Source organism: Thermobia domestica, chromosome 10, assembly GCF_964235325.1.
Source record: "Thermobia domestica chromosome 10, izTheDome1.hap1.1, whole genome shotgun sequence".
Classification (NCBI taxonomy): Eukaryota; Metazoa; Arthropoda; class Insecta; order Zygentoma; family Lepismatidae; genus Thermobia; species Thermobia domestica.
In genome coordinates this window covers 229,755,664-229,777,829 of record NC_137463.1, presented here as the reverse complement: position 1 = coordinate 229,777,829, position 22,166 = coordinate 229,755,664, and the positions used below count along the sequence as shown (strand labels likewise).

Sequence of the window (22,166 nt, the reverse complement as noted above, 5' to 3'; positions counted from 1 at the left end):
ACTCGATGAGAAATTTTGGCAATATTGTATACATTATAGATGCTTTCTTAAGTCATATCATCAATGGCGCACATAATGCAATGTAACCAAGTTGGAACTTTCTTATTTTCAAATCGCACATCATCAAGATGACTGGATAATGGTGAACAAAAACACACGATTAACAACCTTGATCCATAGATGGCAAAATACATTAGAAAAAAAAATGTTTCTGATCTAAAGAGGAGTGTCCTAACTGCAGAGACGAATATGTGCACTGACCTAAGGATAATCTGAACGTCTAGTTTCCAAATTAACACAACACAACACATTTCTCACATCAAAATATTTCAAGCATACAAACCAAAGAATATCACAGTGAATTAATAATCATCACAGAATCAGGTCAGGAAGAGAGATTAATTTGAAAATCATTAATATTAGATCCGTTTACCAGTACCTGACGTCGTGCATATGAAAGTTCCAATATATATACATAACCGTTAGATTTTACAGTATGGTCTTCAATCGGCTCACAAATTTTAGTGGAAGATTTTTTTCTCTTTTAATTCCAGTAGATCCCCAATCGCCTCAAAGCGTTTGTTAAACGCCGAAAACTATATGCCTACACCGCCGGGAATCGAATTCAGAATTACACGAAACGACGCTGAGTTTGATTACCACTGAATTAGAAGGAAGCAGTTAAAGTGAGATAAGTACCTTGGTTCGCATACTAATAGATGCAGCTAATGTTACCTCTATATGTAGTCATAAAGTTGTCTTTATATGAATAAATAATATATGGTCTCAAGTCATTCTGATAGTAATTCGTTGCTTGAACAGAAGTGTTTCAAGTAATAATGAAAAACAGATAAAATTGAAATTCGTAGTGATGATTCAATTCTTTTTACTGCAAGGAAAGACCCCAAAGAAAATTCGTGAGAGAATTTTACCTATATTGAGGTGACTCACGTCCTTCCTAGAAATTGTTTGACTTTGGGTGAATGAATTTAAGCATGGCATAACAACTATTGAAGACGCACCATGTCCTGTGACACTCGAAATTATCGACAAAGTCCACGATGTGATTTTAGCCGACAGACGAGTGAAAAGTGCGAGTTAGCAGAGGCCACAAGCGTCTTAACTGAGTGGGTTCACTTCATTTTGCATAATGAACTGCACATGAAAAAAACTTTGCGCAACATGGATGCTGTGTTTACTCACTCTAAAACAGAGAAAAAGTCTTATTTCTGATTTGTGATTTGAACTCCTGCATCCTGCCCATTCACTAAATCTAGCTCCCTCGGATTACCATCTATTTTCGAAACTCAAAACTTTCCTGGCAAGACGAAAATTTGAATCAAATGAAGAAGTCATACAGGAGGTAAGGAAAGACTCCAATTCATTCCGCCTCCCCATGTCACATAGAAAACAATCCACATTGGTATATCTTTTATGCAAAATCAAACTCAAAGCCTACGCTTATTACAGGCAACCGCGCTAGCACTCACAGGCTTCAAAGGAGTCTCTCTCCAAATGATTCGTATTTAACGCGCCAAAATAATAATAAATAAATAAAATAATAAAAAAATAAAATATAGAAATACACTTACTTCTCTTTGCGAATTTTGAGCTCAGGCGATGGACTCCTCGATGTTTTCAGAGCCTGAGCTCCATCCTCTTCAATGCAGAAAGTTTCGGATGGACTTCCTTGTGGTAAATCGATTGGTGGATTGTTCTCTATCCGCATAGTAAATTCGGGCACCAGCACCTACAAATAAACCAAGCAATCTGTTTGCTGACACTTTTAAAGACGTATTCACAACGAATGTCTTGTATACAGAATAGAACTATCGAGTCCTTAGCAATAATACTCACGCACACGACAAACGGTTGCTCATACATTTTCGATACTCATGTGCAGATAAAGATTCGTAGACAAGAAGTAGTGACAGCTTTTAAAGCGCTAAATCAGAATATACAGAGTGAACCTGAAAGATCTGCACAAACTCCGCAAGGTGATTCGTAACATCAAAAGAAGACATCAAGTCATCAGGTATATTGTTGAATTCCGCGTCATGTAAGAGTGACAGGGGTGCCAACTTGGAATCTAAAATTGAATCGACAATTGCAACGGAACAGGAAGATGTGCATATACTTTGTGAGGTGATTCGTAACATCAAAAGGAGACAAGAAGTTCTCTTGCATGGTGCATTGATGTACACATCTTTCTGTGTCGTTCCAATTGTCATGATTCGATTTTCGATTCCAAGTTGGCGCCCCTGTCACTCTTACACGACTCGAATTCGACAATATGCAAGAGGACTTTTTGTCTTCTTTCGATGTCACGAATCACCTTCCGGAGTTTGTGCACATCTTTTAGGTTTACTCTGTATAATACTGGCTATTGAAGCAAGTTACTTCAATAACTATAAAATACGAGAAAGAAAGTGTATACATATGTAGGGTGAACCATTTATAACGTCCAACCGATATAATGGAAGAACCAAAAGAGAGAGAGGCGAAATTGCACGAAGCAACTTAAAAGGACGGAGATACCTTTGCACGTATTAGGTAACAACATACAGAAACATCTAAAAAAAAGAATTTCACAAATTTCAGTACCTTGTAAAAGGGACGAACGCCTCTGTTCGAACACCCCTCAGGCAAAATACGTAAGCTTTGACTTTCTTTATCATACAGAAAAATATTTTAGTCATTTAACTGTTTAAACTTGAACTGTTTAAAAAACAGTAATACTACATTATTTATAACCATTCAAATGTTATAGGCGAAGCACAGAACCATTGTTTTTTTAAGAATGTTCGCCACTGAAAGGAAGTGTTCTGATTGTTACGCTGCTTATTTACACTGACTGTCGTATCGTGAGAAAAGGATACGATAAAACCATCAATCTTCAGCATCAATTCTCTGAAGCATGTCCACAGCAAACTCACGTCTTCGCGATTTGTTTTCTGGATTCACTTTTGGAAAAATTAAATTTTCCCAAAAGTGAATCCAGAAAACAATTTTGGAAAAAATAAAATTTCTAAATACGCATACAATCGTAACCTCTTGTGAATTGCGTCTAGGTGGAAGATCTACCTAGGTACTGTGGCGTACAATTGACTTCTATAGACCACACACACAAGACTGTATTTATTCTGTCCAGTTTTCTCTTATAAACATGGTTTCCTGGCAGAATGTTGTTTTGCCACACTATCTGTTTCCTCAGATTGTTTGTATAAATGTTGTTAAGTGTTTGCATGTGGTTAATGACATTGACATCTAAATTGTTTATGGACTAGATCTTGATGCGGCTTTTTCCTGCACAGTTGTCATCATTCTTGTTCACGATCACTTTCCGTACACTAAATATTACGTAGTACCATACAAAGCTGCTATCTAATTCAATGATAACGAATTAGCTGGATCTCTATTCACAGCAAACTTACAGTACATATTTATTAAATGCGACGTTTTTATATTGGAGAAATATTTATTATACATTATTTTTATAAACACCATTAAGATGCAAGTAAAAATTAACTACTGTATTAGAAATGTGTATTTCAACATCTGTAATAGATTTTGATTCAAAACACACTTATTTTCTAAAAGTTACCCACCTATGTTATCAATTTTCAATAGAAGTGATGGTGGCCAACATATACAGTTTCACTGTATTTTTGAGAATAGCGAGCATCGTTCTGTAGCAAGCACGAAGCAGTGTATTATGATATATCAAAAGATTCTTGAGGAGGTCCTTGCAGTGAAAGACGATTGCAAAGGCGGTACATACGAAATCAGTTTTTGTTGTTTGAAGAACTGACTGACATTCATTTCTTTTGGTTGTAGCCAGTTCAACCAGCAACTCTTTTGCAAATTATTATGAAGTACTGGTTACAATTGTTTGGACAAGACAAATCGACATTCACTGGCATGTAAATTGATCCATATAAGACAAAAGGCAATTTGGAGTCTATCAACAGATAACAGGGGCCTATGTTTTTCTCTTCCTTTCTTTCCGTCTTTCATTTTCTTATTATTCCATAAATAACATCACAAGGAAAGCCAAAATTTATATTGAAACTCATTTGAAAGTCTCATAAATTTTACCACACATAAAGGACTTTCTATCTTCAACAATAAATGTGTTACCAACATCTTGCTCTTTCTGTCTCTCTCTCTTGCTGGTTCTTTTGCCGATTAGAAAAGAAAAATAGGTGAAATGGTTATAAAAATTTCCCCAGATGGTGTCCCAGAAGTCTTATCTGTAAATTCCTTCATTTTCAACAGCAGCACTCAACTCTAGAATCAGGCACTGTATCAGCACATTGTTTCTACCATTATCAACCATGTGTTAATGGAATAGTAACAGCATTTGCAAGTGTCATACAAATATGAACCATCATTTGAAACATATTCTACAGAATTTCATATGATTACTAATCTTGACATATGGTGTATGTTAAATTCTAACAATCTCCAGATCATAATTGTACTGATCTATAGAATAATTTTTTAGCTACCTGTAGTAACACGTATTGAGAACATATTTGTTTTACCTTTTTGGTCTGCTGAGTTACAGTTTCCACTGGCCTCTTTCGCTGATAAACCTTCATAACTTTCATCTTACTCTGAGCAGTCTCAGTGCTGTAATTGCAAGAACATAAAAAGAAATTTTATTAATCCACTAGCTAAATTCAGCAAAAGTAAGAAATATTTAATGGAACTATTTGATGTTTATCAATATCAAAAAAGTAATGTTTTAATGTTAAGCAGAATTACAACAAAAGATATCGACTTGTAATGTTTACTATGTAGCCAATACAAAATGATCTAAAGAATTTTAACTACCACTCTGTCTTGACTGAATGTTCTGTCGAATGTAATATCTATCTTATTTAAATAACATACCTAGGCGAAAGCATTAGATCAATAGAGAAGAAGTAGGGTAACCAATACCTTTCCCTGTGATTCAAAATGTTACATGGAAATCTGGAAATCAATGAGCTGAGGTGGAAACGTAGATTGAGAATTGGTATTAAGGATGTATTAATATGGACTAAGATTAGGGATTATAATAATTATGATTACGGTAGTAAGAAGATGAACTAGTTATGGCTTCATTATAGGTATTTTCAGCCTTACATCAATTAATGTTGTTCTGGTATAAGGCATTCTGACTTGTTCCAGTATCAAGACTAGATAATTCGCAGATGGGTAGCGCTACACCATTACAAGATTTAAAAAAATCGAAAACAAACGGGAAAAAATACTGATATTCACTTTTCGATGAACGTTGTCCTCTTATCTGAATATTCTTTGAAACTGTAAAACACCGATAAGTGTGATTAAAGAATTAAATAAATAGATACCCAAGATTTTCAAAACAGTTACGTCTTTACAATTATAATTTTAACACGTTAATGCGTTTATTTATTTATTTGTTTATTGAATCTACGCGAATGTGTCGACTTTGTCAAAAATATAAAAGTACATACATACACATAAAAATATTTAGAGCTAACTTGCCTTGAAAACAACCAAAGTATACAGAATATCTGTAAGATAGTTGGCACAGTAAAAATCTTACGTTCAGTTGCACTAAATTAAGGAAATAATTAAAGTACGATCTTACCCTTGTCAGAAAATTATTTATTTGACAAAGTTTTTAGTCCAAACTTCAGAACTTTGCATTGAACACATTAAAAATGAAAAGTGGAAAGGAAATTTGTAACTAAGTTGCCAGAGTTTATATACGAGACGTGTTTTTTAATTTTATTTTTTAAATTTTTTAAAGTAAGTACCGATTTGTAATTCGTCCGCTACAGTGCTGCGGTCGGCATTACTAAAACATTCAACCGTGTTTACGTGTGTTTGTGGGTAGTTAAAATGCCTTCGCCGATTGAGAATCCCGTCGACTGTACAATACATGCTGCAATTCGTCTTCTTATTGCTAAAGGCGTGAAAGCAGCTGAAATTAATTGCCAGGTTAGAGAAGTACAGGGTGAGGCAAAAGTCTGGATACACCCCTATAAAAGTTGAACGGTATGATGAATCATAATGTCGTTTGGTATGGATTGTCTATAGGTGGGGGCGCAACTTATAGAGTTATTGCGACAGCGGCGGCCATCTTGAAATCCACTATCTTGGATTTGGGTTACGTTGTTCAAAGGGAAGGGGGCCATGTCGCATATTATTTTACACTGCCTTTTTCTGAGGAATACACCTCTCTGCAATCCGTTTTGCGATATCTTTATTTTTAAACTTTATTTATGACTTGTTAAAGTTTAAAATTCCAAAGAGATGATCGTTTTTTTTTTTTTTTTTTTTAAATCGTTGCAGGTGATCCACAATGGCACTTACACAGGACGAACGCATTGAAATTGTGTTAATGAGTGGTGGACGAAGTACCAGAGTGATTGCTGCTGACTTCAATGCCCGGCTGAGAGAAATGACATTTCCCATATGACAGTGTCCAAGTTATTGGACAAATTTCATGCAACAGGTTCTGTGGCGAACAAGCCACGCAGTGGACGTCCAAGAACAGCCACCGACGAGGAGACTGAAACAGCAATTGTGGCATCGGTTATGAAAAGTCCACATCGCAGTACGCGCCGGTTATCAGCAATATCCGGTGTCAGTCAGCGTTCAATCCTGCGTGCGTTACACACACACCAATGGCAACCGTACACGTTACAGTTGCAACATCATCTCTCGGAGGATGACCCTGATCGACGGTTACAGTTTGAAGAATGGGCTGTGGATCAATACAACAGTAATCCAAACTTCATACAAGGTTTTGTTCAGTGACGAAGCTAACTTTTATGTGCAAGGTAAGGTAAACAAACAGAATCACCATTACTGGTTAGATGCAAACCTCTCATGTGAATCCCTGTAAAGGTGCTGGTGGTGGAAAAGTGATGGTATTGTGTAAGAATCGCGAATACGGTGTTTATTGATGGAACCTTGAATGGGGAGAGGTATCTTAACATGCTCCGTGATTATGTGTTTTCAACGTTGTTTAATCCGCATGGTGATTTCCCAACTTTCTTCCAACAGGACGGTGCATCTCCCATTATGCTACTGAGGTCAGATTGTTTCTGGATGAACAGTTTCCAGGTCACTGGATAGGTAAGAGGAGTTGTATGGAATGGCCACTACGGTCCTCTGATTTCACACCTCTTGACTTTTACCTGTGAGGTCATTTGAAATCAATTGTGTATGAGGTAAAAATTAACAATGTAGCCCATCTCTGCCGGCGTATTGAGGAGGCATGTTACTCTGTTGACCCATAGACCCTACGACGTGTGTAGCAGGACTGACAAAAAAAGACTCCGATTGTGTATCCAGCGCAATGGAGGTCATATTGAGCATATGCTGTAATGCCGACTCTGGCAAGTGTTCCAAATTTAAAAAGTCATAACTCCTACACAAATAAAGATATCGCAAAACAGATTTCACAGGGGTATTTCTCAGAAAAAGGCAGAGTAAAATGATATGCAACATGACCCCCTTCCCATTTGACAAACGTAACCTAAATCCAAGATGGCGGACTTCAAGATGGCCGCCGCTGTCGCCATGGCTCCTATAAGTTGCGCCTCCACCTATAGATTTAGGGATTTAGATTTCTGGGCTTTCGGCATCTAAGGCCATTTAGCCCGTCACGATTTGAGGGATGACGTCCCTCGGCGAACACACAATCCGGGGAAAGGAAGGAAGCGGCCTGGGACCTATAAGTTAGGTACCACCCCGGCATATGCCTGGTGTGAATGAGGAAAACCCAGGAAAACCTCATTCAGGGTGACTGGCCTGAAAAAGCGTGTTACACTTTTTCGACCGAGTGACCCCACCGGGAATCGAACCCGGGACCGCTCCCTCCACCTATAGACATCCCATACCACACGACATTATGATTCCTTATACCGTTCGACTTTTATAGGGGTGAATCCAGACTTTTGCTTCATCCTGTATATGGAGAAAACATTATGAGCGATGGAATGATATGAAAGTGGGTTTGAGCTTTTAAAGATGGCCGTACGGAATATTCAAGATGAGGAACGAAGTGGGCGACCTTCTGTCATCATTGAAGACTTGGTGCAGAAAGTCGACCAAAAAACTGAAAGAGAACAGACGCTTTACAATTTGTATCTGGTAAGTTTCCTCACGATTCAAGAAGTGTTCTCTATGAAATTGTGACTTAACACTTAAATTATCGAAAGATGTGATCACACTAAGTACCGAAAATGCTTTCTGAGGTGCACAAAACCAACGTTTAGGCAGTCCGTTGGCTTTCCTTGAGCGGTATAGAGAGGAAAGTGTTGATTTATAAAGCAAAATTGTTAGAAGCTGCGAAATGTATGTGGCTTACGTTACACCGGTGTCACAGTAACAATCCATGGAATGGCGGTATTCAACATCATCCAAGAAAATGAAGTTAAACTAAACTATTTCAGACCGAAAAATCATGTGTACTGTGTTTTGGAACAGGAAGATTTTTTTTTTCCTCCTCGTAGTGACAATAAATTCTACAACGCATTGTGAGACCTTACAAAAACTGCGCCATGCAATCCAAAACAAAAGGCGTAGCATGCTGAGTAAGGGAATCATTTTGCTTCATTACAATCCCTGTCCACCTGCGCCAACTCAAACTGAAAATCTCATTGCATCATTTTGGCTGGGAACAACTTGATCACCCTCCTACCATTCCCATCTAGCGTCCGGTGACTATCACATGTTCCTGCATTTGTAGAAACATCTGGGTAGTCAGCGCCACGACGACGATGACGAAGTCAAAACGGTCGTGTTGCAATGGTTGTGAAATCAGGCGGCAGACTTCTACCAGGATGGTATTTAAAAGCTTGTTATACGATACCATAATTACTTAATATTGGTAGAAACTATGTAGAAAAATAGATTAAGATACAGGTTTTCATGCATCAACAAAATTGTTACGGAATATATATATATATATATATATATATTTTTAACGATACTTACTTAAAAACATACCTCCTATTAATAGTGAACCGCAATAGTCGCTTGGTGAGACTGAAGAATCAAGCTTGGAACATCCTAGTCAGAGCCGAGGAAAATTGAAATAATAATAATAAAAAAAAAAAAACTCGCACCATTGGCATAAGGAACCTTACCATTCACCTACATTTGTCTAGAACAGTAATGCACACACTAAGTGTTGAAGAACCTCCCTAGGAAGGCAAGGGAGACCAATAAAGAGGGACTAAAGGATAGTGTTACCTAGGCTACAGAAGATAATGAAAATTACAGAGGTTGTTCAGCCTACGTTTGGCCGATTTCGTTCCTTCCCCCTCCCGGGCAGAATGGACTCACCCGACCTGGCTCGTGGCGTCCTGCAGTGTTGTGCAGTGGCTTCCTGGGAACGAAGTTGTTTTTTCGCGCGGACGACAATCACGCACAAAACAGGACCATTGTTGTGAGTGTTGTGTTAAATTTGTATCCAAGTGTGTGGGTTTCCGCTCTGTGACTAAAATGCCGCCCAAACTACGCCAGTTTTGGGAAGGCTATGTTGCGGCTCTTTATGACGCCCACTTTAGTGTTTCTGTCATTAGAAAACAGTGCAAGAAGAATGGTTGCAACATCAGTTTAAGTGGAATAAAAATGTTATAAGAAGGTACAAGGGTAACGAAGCTCCACCATTTGGATCACCAACGAAGTTGCCTAAGAAGCGGGAATGCACCAAGGCCACCTCCACCACGCAGAGGAAACTTCGCAAGATGGCAATGCAAGAAAATCCGCCAACACAAAGGTGTACGGCTAATCGTCTTGACGTGTCTTTGGGGACTGTGAGCCGGACGTTACACCTTCAACTCAAGCTGGAAAAAGTCATGAAAGCTCGTGGCCATCTTCTCACGGATGCCCACCAAAAGAAACGAAAGTGTAACGCCCAGAAGCTGTACGAACGGCATCTGGCAAAACAAAGGTGAATGTACGTCGTAACTCTTGATAAAGCATAGATTTACCTTTTCGACTGCGGCAAACTGAGAGCCATCATGTACCGAGAGAAAGGCGCCAAGAACTTCAGAAGGTGGGTCTGTGTCTGTAAAGAATCCTTCTCAAAAGGGTTCATGGTCGTTACTGGCTACTGTTACCGATGTAAACTGAAGATTCGTAGGGTGGCTAAGAACTGCAAAATAAATTCCCAGTATTTTCAGGAGCATATCATGCGGCCGATCTCCGAGCATGAGATTCCAACAATGTACGGAAATGACGCCAATCTGGTGCGCATTCACGGACAAGGCCTCATCCATACCTCACGATCGTCCCTCGCATTCTACAGGGAGATAGAGGAGGTAAGTGGTATACAGGTGATACCTTTCAATGAAGTACCTGTTAAATCTCCAGATGCAAGTCTTATGGACCATTGTGGATTTGGATCGCTGAAGCGGGCTTTGGGAAAACGGCATGTCACAACTATGGAAGGAAAGCTGTGCAAAGGGAATGGGACAAGATTCCCCTCCCAGTTCTTCAGAGAAGCCTATTACAGTGGAAATTACACTGTCGGACTATTGTTAGGAACCAAGGAAAACATATCGAGCACTTACGGACCTGACGCCATGGATTCTTCTAAATTTTTAGGTAAGTCGAAATTGGCCAAATGTAAACTGAACAACCTCTGTAATCACCGTCTGCGTATTCAATTGAAATCAAACCTGATATCTGCACATTTTTAAAAGGGGAGCATCGAATCGTTGCTGATTTATCCTCATTAAACCCACATTCATCTACACAAGCACATAAAAAATTGATAATTCACCTGTGATATTACTTTGGGAATAGTTTCTTTCTAACTTTGCTCTATTACCAGTCTTCCTCTTTTTTATCCATGTGTTTGATAAAGGGCATACAAGATGAACGAAATCGGATGCCTACAAAAGAAGCCATTTCTAAGATGGATAATATACATCCGTTCTTTAATAACATTATTGAGCTTCCTCGTGGTTATACGAGGGTAGGTTGATAAGTTCTCAGCCTACCAAGGTTCAAACAAAGCTAGATATGGTTATATACGTTTATGAGGCTTATAATTTGTGAAGCTACTGTGCAAAATTTGGTTGGACTAAACCAATTTTAAATTTGTTTTTTCAGGTCCAAAGTGAGAATGTCAGCCCACGTCCCAGAAATTAGTAAATTTGAACACCGTGCATTTATCAAGTACCTCTTCCTAAAGAGACTCTCGCCGAAGGAGATCCACAACGACCTTGTCACAACATTGGGAGACAAGGCACCATCGTATGCCACTGTGAAGAAATGGACAGCGAACTTCGAACGTGGGCAGTTTGGTCTGAACGATGATCCAAGGTGTAGCAGAGCAATTTCAGTGACCTCTCCCGAGATGATTGACGCTATTCACCGGATGATTCTCGACAATCGCCGAATCCCGCTCAAACAGATAGAGGACATATTGGACATTAGTCATGAACGGGTAGAAAGTTATCCATGAAGACCTGGGTATGAGGAAGGTCGCGACAAAATGGATTCCGAAACTTTTGAACGCAGATTAGAAGCGTGAACGGGTGGAGGCAAGTAAAGCATTTCTGTCCCAATTTCAAGCTGATAAGGCCAATTTTTTGAACGGGCTGGTAACAGTGGACGAAACTTGGTTATATTTCTACGATCCCACGACGAAACAGCAATCAGCAGAATGGCGCCACAGCGGTTATCCACGTCCGAAGAAGGCTAGGACACAGCGCTCCTCTGCTAAGGTCCCTGCTACGGTCTTCTGGGATTGTGAAGGAATTCTATTGCTGGATTATCTGAAGTCGGGTGAAACCAGCAATGCAACTTATTATACATCTCTTCTGGACAAACTGAAAGCAGCACTAAAGGAGAAGAGACGTGGAAAGCTGTCAAAAGGAGTAATCTTCCTCCAGGACAATGCGCCCTCACACAAGGCACGTCTGACATTGCAAAAATTGGACCACCTACGGTTTCAAATACATAAACATCCACCTTATTCGCCTGATTTCGCTCCATCAGACTTTTATCTCTTTCCTAAATTGAAAATGTTTTTAAAGAAAACGCATTTCAATGGCATCGATGACGTCGTTTCTAAAACAGAGGCCTGGTTTGCAGAGCATTCATCCAACTTCTATTTGTCTGCACTACAAGGAAAATATGTTGAATAAAAACACCACGCTTCGCTTCCTATCTACTTGTTTTCTTGGTGAGGCCGAAAACTTATCAACCCACCCTCGTATGGCTAGTGTACGCATGTTCGATTCCCGGAGGAGCTGATGTGGTTCGGATCCCACGTTAAGCTGTAGGTCCACGTCTCATATAGCCTCGTTGCTGAATAGGACGCTGAACTCAAATCAAATCAATTCAGTTCAATTCAATTTAATAACACTATTTCCTCATTTAGAAAAATAAGAATTTAATTTATAGTGTCGAATTGTAACAACTGACATATAATAGGTCTAATGAACATCAGATATTATTGATATACAGGACAACAAACAGATGCAGATACTTATTAATTTAATACAACTACATGAGATGTCTAGGTTTTCAATGGTCAGGCAACGTCCGCAGGACCGCGGTTTTAGTAGTGGCGTTAGTGGTAACTCCATACTACGTGAGAAGCAGTAGAACGGCAATGTGCAGTGGGTGAGCAGACGGTGATTGTGTAAAATGGACGACGTCTTTGAAATTCAAAACAAGGCAAAATTCTTGGAGCTTGGTTACGTGGTGTAAGCGTAACGAAAATAACGAATGTGTTGGATGTGTCCAAGGTCATGATGACGCACAAAAATCATGACAAAACCATATCGGTGAAGGGAAACAGTGGTAGGAAGAAATTCTCAGTGAAAGGTCCCGCCGAGCATTAAAATGGATTGTTTCTCATAATAGTCGTGCGGTTGCGGTCCAACTAACGGTGGAACTCAAACAACATCTCCCAAAGCTCGTGTCAACACGACAATCACAGTCCGCCGCAAGTTACATGACACACAGGGCCGGGATGTGCGTTAATTACAGAACTTTTACAGTTACATACAAGCCTACCATCATGAAGCGTTTCTGTTGCAACAAATAGGGCTCTTAAATGAAACTGAGTTCTTAATGTGCTCTTTGATCTGGTTAAATTTTGTTAATTTTAACCAAATTCTTCTTAAAAGAAAGAGCAGGTAAATTTCACTAATACTCATGCACTAAAACTTGTAATTACTATTATTTAATATTATAATATAGAGTCTTATATGAACTTTGTGTACAAAATCCTGTATGTAAACAAATACCAGTTTTCTAGTGAGAGAAATTATCTATAAGTATAAAAATAAAAGTGACTATGTTTGTAACTAAATAACTCCTGAACCACTCGACCGATTTCTATAAAATTTTCAACATAAATGAAGTTCAGGACGGTTTTTATTATTTCACTTTGAAGGTGCAACTTGAGGGAAAGAGAGGGGGAGGTATATCGAAAATGACTGATATTAGTGTAGAATCCATAATTTTCGGGGTCTCTGAGATGAACAGTAACATTTCCTGTGTCGTTTGAATCCAAATTCAGCCCCGTAACTTGGAGGAGGGGGATATATATAAAAAATATTGAAAATGACCGACATTACTGTCGAATCTATAGTTTTCGGGGTCGCTGAGATGAACAGTCACACTTCCGGCCGTTTAACCCTATTACGATTTTCACTTTCTGAGATAAATTTTAGACTTTCACTCAAACAGCTACTGCTTCCTTACTATTTATCGTATGATCATGGTTCATGGTTCATACTTTTTTTTTTTTTTTTAAAGATAAAGCATACTTTTAACGGCATCACTTGCTTTCCAATATTATACACCAGAAACGGGAAAATCGAGAAAAACCGGGAGATTTTTCGAAAAAGAAAAGTTTTTGAAATATTTGTTCCCTTCTGGCCCGGTCCTGGGTTCACGTCGGGATTTGAATTTTTTTTAAAAAAAATACGTTGTTATGTTCATAATATGTGTGCAAAATTTCAATCTTGTATCTTAAAAATTGAGGTCGGGAGAAATTTTTGAAAGTCTGAAGGTGACCCATTTTTTCCATAAAAGTACTTCAAAAATATACTGCGTCATTACAATTTACCTCGAGTTATGGTTCAAACGACATTTTCTTTAGTATAATGAGCCCTTTCCAACGGTACCACTCACATGTCTGTATAATACACCTGAACCGGAAAATTCGGGAAAAGCCTGGATTTTTTTTTTTTTTTTTAATCCCGCCAAACACTTTGTCCCTTGGGCCCGGGCCTAGGTTCACGTAGTAATCTGAAGTTTTCTTTTAAAAATACGTTGTTATATACCGTACATAACACGTGGGCAAAATTTCAATCTTCTATCTTGAAAACAAAGGGCACGGAAATGTCTGAATTTAGGCCATACATATATATAAATGATCGAAAATTGCCGTTATTAGTGTCGAATCCATAACTTCGGGGGTCGCTGAGATGAACAGCCGATGCCGTTTAAATTCAAATTTAGCCCCATTAATACTCCTAAGGCGGGATGGTGATATGCAAAGATGATTGAAAATGACCGATATTACTGTCGAATTCATCGTCTAGGGATTCATAAGTTGATTGGTGACAGTTTTGGTGCATTTTATGTGCAAAATGAAACGTATTCTCCACGTGTGAAGAACGGGTGTTCTGATAATTTGTAATAACGAACGGAAGTTTCACATATTCAATCCTTTAATATATTTCTTGCTGATCAAATTTACTTGCTTGTGCGGTGTGTGTGTGTGAAAAAATAAGATCATATCTCTTTTTTGAGTTATTCGAAAATATGCAAATACTAAAGAGGGATTTTACCAGAAATCAGAAAACTAAAAACTAAAATTAAAATCTGTTACTTTAAGTATTTTACCTGTTAGCGAAATACATTGTATATAATGCTGCAGACATGTTACAGCAAGTAAGATTAGAGCTTTTCTATTTCAAGTGTGCCCTCGGAAAATAAATGAAACATTCTTCGGCCTCACCTCCGCCAACCTCCTACGGAGGAAAACTTCCCCTTTGCTTTGAAAAAAGAACCCTGTCCTCATCAAACTTTGAAGAATCTCGCCCACAGCAACTTGTCTCACCTCTTTCTATGGAGGTAGGGAAAAACACACATCGACAACAGCGGCAACAGACACACACTTGAAAGGCTCTAGCATGAGGGGAAAACAGTTTTTAATTTATATTTTCCAGTTTTTGCCAATATTTCCGAACAATTATTTTTTCTAATGGGTTCAAAATTTCCGGAAATTTTACATAGCACAAGAAAGATATCTCTACAAAATATATGTTTGATTTAACATATTAACTAAAATGATTCTGGTCATGTTATTTTAACATTTCCCTGCCATCAAGGGGAAACTTCATAAGACTGCTCAAGATAATTTTAATGCGCCTATACTAATTGAGCTAACTAGGATTATATTTTAGTTTCTTTTGTAGCCATAAGTTGATTCTATTGCTAACTTTAAAGTATTTGGATGAGTGGTGCACATACATTTTTTGCCACAAAATTTCCCTATTCTAATACAAGAAACATAAGTACTCAATTATCTTAGCTCTAAACAAATAAAAATAAAATGGTTTTCATTTTAAAAGCATAATGTGGTAAGATATTCGAAAATTTCCATTTTTTCCAAATTTTCCGTTTTTTCCCAAGCTTGGGTAAAAAATCGTAAAAAAATGTTTTTTTACCCAAAATTTCCGTTTTTTTAAGGCCTTCACAACACTAGACAGGCCCATATAGAAAATCACGCTATGTGCAAGGGCTTATTACACGATTTAGAAAATTTCTTAATAAACATGAAATATAGTGTTTAAAGGCTGACGAAGGAAATCAATATGTAATTATGTCAAAACATATGCTTCCGGTATATTGAAAATAGTGGAGAAATGTAAATTTGTTTCACATTCGCGTAATCCATTGCCACAGGTAATAAAAATGGTACAGTCGACAACTGATAATTCTCCACAATTACCTGACTCTGAAAAGACCAGATAAAAATACATGTACCTAACCTTCCCATTATTTATGGTTTCCCGAAGGTGCACAAGCCTTTCGTCCGATCATATCACGTTTTACCATCAAGCTTACTTACTATCCAAATGGTTATACAATAAACTTAGTGATTACAATAGTGGTTTCAAATATGTTGGGAAATATAGTTTTAATGTTAAACAACAGTTACCATCACTTGTTCTGAGGGCAAAAGTTGGTCGAACGCCATATTAATCTGAGTTGTACTTGGTTTAGACGTTTCCATTAAATTGTCATGTATCTGGGTATAAATAGGCTAACTAATTAATTTACCTCGTTTCGGAAGACTGTATTTCTCGCATCCCAGGACAATTATTTGTTTCTTCCTCTACGGTTCGATCCACATCCTGCTATCGAAGAAAGAAGAAAAATGACGAATACATATACATACATACATACATACACAAACACACATTCACACACACACACACGCATTATATATATATATATATATATATATATATATATATATATATATATATATATATATATATATATATCATACCTAGTGTGGCGTGGGGCCTCCTTTTGCGTCCAAAACAGCTTGGATCCGACGTGGAATGGACGTATACAGCTCCTGAATCGTGGTGTGTGGAATTTTGTACCATTGTTCCTCCAAAACATGCTCCAGTTCCTTAAGGGATGCTGGTGGAGGGTAATGAGACCGAACACGCCTTTCTAACTCAGACCACAATGGCTCAGTGATCTTCAGATCTGATGATTGTGAGACCCAGGGGAGGTGTGATAGCTCCTGGTCATGCTCCTCAAACCATGATTTCACCGTTTTTGCAGCATGACAGGGTGCCAAATCATCTTGGAAGATGCTATCACCATCAGGGAACAATATTTGGGCCATGGGTAGAACCTGGTCCCCCAAAATGGTCTCATACGCCTTAGCATTCATCATTCCATGCAGGGCCATGATGGGACCTGCGGTAAACCACGGTATCACTACCCATACTGAACCAGAACCACCCCCATTCTTTACAGTTAGGAGCATACAGTCTGTATCATAGGCCTAAGACGGTGTTCTCCATACGTAAACACGACCGATTGTTGGAAACAAGGTGAAGGTCGATTCATCGGACCACATTACGTATTTCCACTGCTCATGAGTCCACGCCTTGTGGTCCTTGCACCAGTGGATACGCCTCTTCACATTTACTGCTGTGACCAGGGGTTTGGCGATAGCGGCCCCGCCATGAATTTTCATTTTATGAAGTTCCCGTCGCACTGTTTTTGATGAAACCGGGTTCTGTAGGCGGGAATTGAGTTTAGACGTAATTTTCATTGCAGTGGTCTTCCTTTTAGCTGCTACAGTCCGTTTTAATGCTCTCCGGTCACTATCTGACAGGATTGTTTTTCGACCACTGTTGTGCTTTGCAGACGTCGTTTGCCCATCAATTGTGTATGCTCTCGTGACATTGGACACAATTCCTTTCGATACCCCCACAATGTTCGCGACTGTTGCCACTGAAGCTCCAACCAGGCGGGCACCAACGTTCATGCCTCTTTGGAAGTCTGTCAGGCCGCCCATTTTACCGCACCACGATACTCACAAGTGAACTGGTTACTGCTGACGGAACAGGAAGGTCCACATGACACATTGAAAGCAAAAAACGATCGGCAACCGCAACACGCGTTGTACAGGGGAGGGTCAAACTTACGTGTTCTGTATAAAGTGTTTTTAGATTTTTTTTGTCAACCCCTATATATATTGTTGTATAAAAGCAGAGGAGAATAAAACAAACAGAAAATTTTTCTATAAACATAGGGCGAAAACCACATCGTTTACGTGTTATAGGCTGCCGAAAACATGAACAAATGAATTCTAAAGGTCCCTAGCTCCAAAACTATGGGACCTACTGTAGTCGGCTCAAGACTTCACTTAGAAACTAGTATGTGCTCTATCCAAAAATACATGTTTTAGAATCCTAAGGTACTCATGCAACAATTTTTATAGAGGTAGTTGGAGAGTACTTTATACCATAGGCCCGTAGTCAAATTCCCTCTATAAAAATTGTTGTGGAAGCACCTCAGGATTCTGAAACACGCATTTTTGAATAGGGTACATACTAGTTCCTAAGTGAAGTCTTGATTCGACCAAGGTAGGTCCCATAGTTTTGGAGTTATGAACCTTTAAAATTCATATTTTCATGATTTCGGCAGCCTATAACATGTAAACGATGGGGTTTACGCCCTATATTTATTGGCACTTTTTTGTTTGTTTTACTCTCAGGAATCACACCTCTGCTTTTGTACAACGAATTTAGCGCCATACTGTAAAGAGAGAGATCGGGTGTTCTAAAAATGTTGCCCACGGACAACAGAGCAGTATTCTATAGGTCAAAATAAAGCGAAAATGTTATTGATGGTATACCCTCCGACGCCTCATTCAGCCGCTATAGGGAATCAAAATTTCACTATGTGGCAACGTTGCAGATTAACTTAGAACTATTGGCATTGCTATACAAATCCATCAAACAGCTATATCGATTGCTACAGTAGTAAGTGATGCTAGTGTCAATGTCTATCGATTTTAACTGTCATCTGGAAAGAATCGATGCAACTTTTTGATGGATTGGTAGATTTACTCTGTTTCTGTATCTGCGACGTTGCCCCATATGAGTACTCGAAAGGTATACAAGTATATACAAGATAAGATAAAAAGTCTAGACCATTCTGGGTGCACAATTGCTTCCTTTCGGCTGCCGAAAACATGAAAAATTGAACTTTAAAAGTCCATAACTTCAAAACTGTGGAACCTACCGAAGTTGGGCCAAGACTTCACTTTGGAACTAGTATGTGCTTTATCCACATATCCAAGTTTCAGAGTCCTGCGGTAGTTCCGCAACAATTTTTATAGGAGGCAGTTGGAGAGTACTTCAAATTATATGCCCGTTGCCAAGCTCCCACTTTAAAAATTGTTTCGTGAGTACCTTAAGATTCTGAAATCTATATTTTTGCATAGCTTACATATTAGTTTCTAAGTGAAGTTTTGACCCGACTACGGTAAGTCCCATAGCTTTGAAGCTATGGATCTTTAAAGTTCATTTTTTCATGTTTTCGGCAGTCTATAACTCCGAAATGAAGCATTTGTGCACCCAGGTTGGTCTATACTTTTTGTCTTATCTTGGTGTCAGGAATCACCTGGCAAACGTCGTCGAAGTTTTTTTGAAACACCCTATATATACTTGTAGAATAGTGCTCTGCAGTCCATGGGCACCATTATTAGAACACCCGATACATATTATTATTATTATTATTATTATTGAAATGATGGAATTCTAGTAAAGTTCATTTTGACAAGGCACAATTGGAATTAACTGGGATATAAATTATTTTAAATGATACAACCTGGAATTTGAAAGTATCAAGATACTACAATAGCGCCTCACTTTCTGTCTTCCGTTTATTATTATTATTATTATTATTATTATTATTATTATTATTATTATATTGAAACTAATTTGAAAGTCTCATAAATATTTCAATACATGAAGGACTTCCTATCTTCAACAATATATGTGTTGCCAGCATTTTACTCTGTCTCTCTCTCTCTCTTTCTAGTTTTCAATTTCTGAAATGAAGAGCAAAAAAGCTGAAATGATTATGAAAAACATTTACACTGTGACCCGAAAGTCTGATATCGGTGAATTCCTTCATTTTCTAATTAACACTGATATCTAGAATCAGACACTTTGTCAGCACATTGTTTCTACCATTATCAATCATGTGTTAATGGAATGGTAACAACGACTGCAAATATACGTCATACAAATATCGATCATCATTTGCAACATGTTCTATGGAACTCCAAATGATTGCTAATCTTTGAAACACCCTATATCTTAAATTCGAAAGTTGGGAAAGAATTGGTGTTCAGAATTGCACTGATCTACAGAATAATTTTGTAGCTAGTAACACACATTAAGGACATATTTGGTTTACCTTTTTGGCTTGCTTAATCGCAGTTTCCACTGGCTTCTTCCGCTGATAAACATTCGTAACTTGTATCTTACTCAGAGGAATCTGAGCGCTGTAAATGAAAGAACATAAAGAGAGAAACTGTATTAATTCACCACATAACTAAGAAATATTAATGGGAATATTTCATGTTTATCAACATCCTAAGAGTAATATTTTACTGTTAAACAGATTTAGAACAAGAGAAACCGACATTCAGTACTGATTATATGACTATTACAAAATCATCTGCTAAACAATTTCAACTATCACTGTTCCAGCCCGAATTAAGTTGTTTTATTTAACTAAGGTACCTAGGTAGGACAACTGAGTCAATAGGGCAGAAGTAGGTAACCGATTCCTTTCATTGTGATTCAAAATATTACATGGAAATCTGGAAATCAGGGATCTGAAGTGAAAACAGATCGAGTATTGCGATTAGGGAGGGATTAAGATGGATTAGGATACTAAGAAGATAGATTAGTTATGGCTTCATTATATATTTTCTCGCTTATATCAATTACTGTACTTCTGATATAGGGCATTCTGACTTGTTACAATATCAAGACGGTAGATAATTCGCAGATGTGTATCACTATATTTTTTTTTAAATATAACATGAGATCGAGCATCGCTTATATGACACTTTTTTGCATTTATTAAAAAAACTGCTATTTACCATTTTTTTCGAAGTGTAATGTACCCTTATCCGTACATACTTGAAACTGTAACAAAAAGCAAATTTATCGATTTTGTCGAAAATATTGAAGTACATTAAAGCCCGTCTCACACGGATCTGAACTAAGGCCCCAACTCAGGTTACAACTTGACAGTGTTGTTTAACTGAATCTTCCATGTAATTTCTTTTATCTTGAGGTGATGTAGGGGTCTCAGACGATTTTACTAGGTAGGTTTTACCAGCAGAGCCTCTCGTGGTCGCTGTATTAAACAGGCGAAAAACACTTGAAGAATGTGTTACGCACAGGACAATCAACTGTCGTAATCGTATTTTTTTTTTTTTTTTTTTTTTTTATTTCACAATATGAGTTCATCCGAAAAGGATGAAATAACCATAGCAGCGATATCTGCTCTGTTGTTGATACAAAATTCGTCATCCCCTCCCTCCAAAAAACGAGAGAGAGAGAGAGAAAGAAAGAGTAAAGAGGAGCTGCTGGACCAGGGTGTGAATTCTTCGCCGCAATAATGCACAGGAAAGCACCGTATTTTCAATGGTGAATAATGAACTACTTATAGAAGATCCTCGTTCCTTTAAAAAAACCCTACAGAATGGATTATTCAGAATTCCATACACCATTGAAATTAGTAACTCCGAAAATTCGGCAGCGAGATACGAACTTGTGAGAGTCTGTATCAGCTGAAGAAAGGTCTGTAGATCCTTGCATTCACCAGATTGTAAAACTGAAAATCAAATGACTTGTTCAAATGTGTAAATGAGGGCAGTTATCAGGCGCGGGAAGCTAAAATAAAGAAGAGAGAGCAATTTTCTAGTATAGGTACAGAGTGTATCCGGTCAGCTCACTACCCATAAAAAATACCCACATAGCGCAAAAAGTAAACTCATACCGCGCCAGGAATCCCTCTCATGCACTACACTCGGACTTTTTTTATATTGTACCAGCAGTGTAAAACTATTCCCTAGAATTGCACGAAGGCCACACAACACTGATGACAATTAACTCATATTGTTTCTGGTTTTGGTGCTGGTATACTTTTGGCGCACCACATCTGAATTTTATATTTACAAGTGTAGGTTTACTAGTGTAAAATTATTACAAGTGCTTTACGACGGATAAAGTGAGTTCATATGAAAGATGCCTGTATAGAAATTATTTTCCACCGGCGGTGAATTTCTGCAGTGTACAGAAGTTATATTTTGTTTACAAGTGGAACGCTACTAGTATGAAATCATGAAAAATGCTATTGAAACTCGTATCATTGTCAAAACTCACTCATTTTCACTACCCTCGTATATGCGGATACTCACCTTCGCTTATGCTCGGCCCCTCCAGCTTCGCCCTGCTGTGATTCGGTTAGATAGCATTCGTGCTTTTTAGTGGCGACCTAGTGCTGGTTATTTTGTGTTCTTTAGGTTGTAGTTTTTATACATGCATCCGGACGTTGTATTTATACGCAAATCG

At 38.2% G+C, this 22,166-nt stretch overlaps 1 protein-coding gene across 7 annotated transcripts in view; it reads right to left on the bottom strand.

The window, feature by feature from the left end:
* The window catches only part of LOC145663044 (uncharacterized), a 104,037-nt gene that overhangs the window by 10,258 nt on the left and 71,613 nt on the right, over positions 1 to 22,166 (bottom strand). For 6 of the 7 annotated variants that reach the window (XM_081729200.1, XM_081729197.1, XM_081729195.1 and 3 more), the window contains 4 exons: positions 19,993 to 20,080; positions 16,315 to 16,391; positions 4,548 to 4,635; positions 1,593 to 1,750 (listed from right to left, as the gene is read on the bottom strand). In XM_081729200.1, coding sequence (XP_081585326.1) covers positions 1,593 to 1,750; positions 4,548 to 4,635; positions 16,315 to 16,391; positions 19,993 to 20,080 — 411 coding nt within the window. The remainder of the gene's footprint in view (positions 1 to 1,592; positions 1,751 to 4,547; positions 4,636 to 16,314; positions 16,392 to 19,992; positions 20,081 to 22,166) is intronic. The other variant, XM_081729201.1, reaches the window with a different exon arrangement.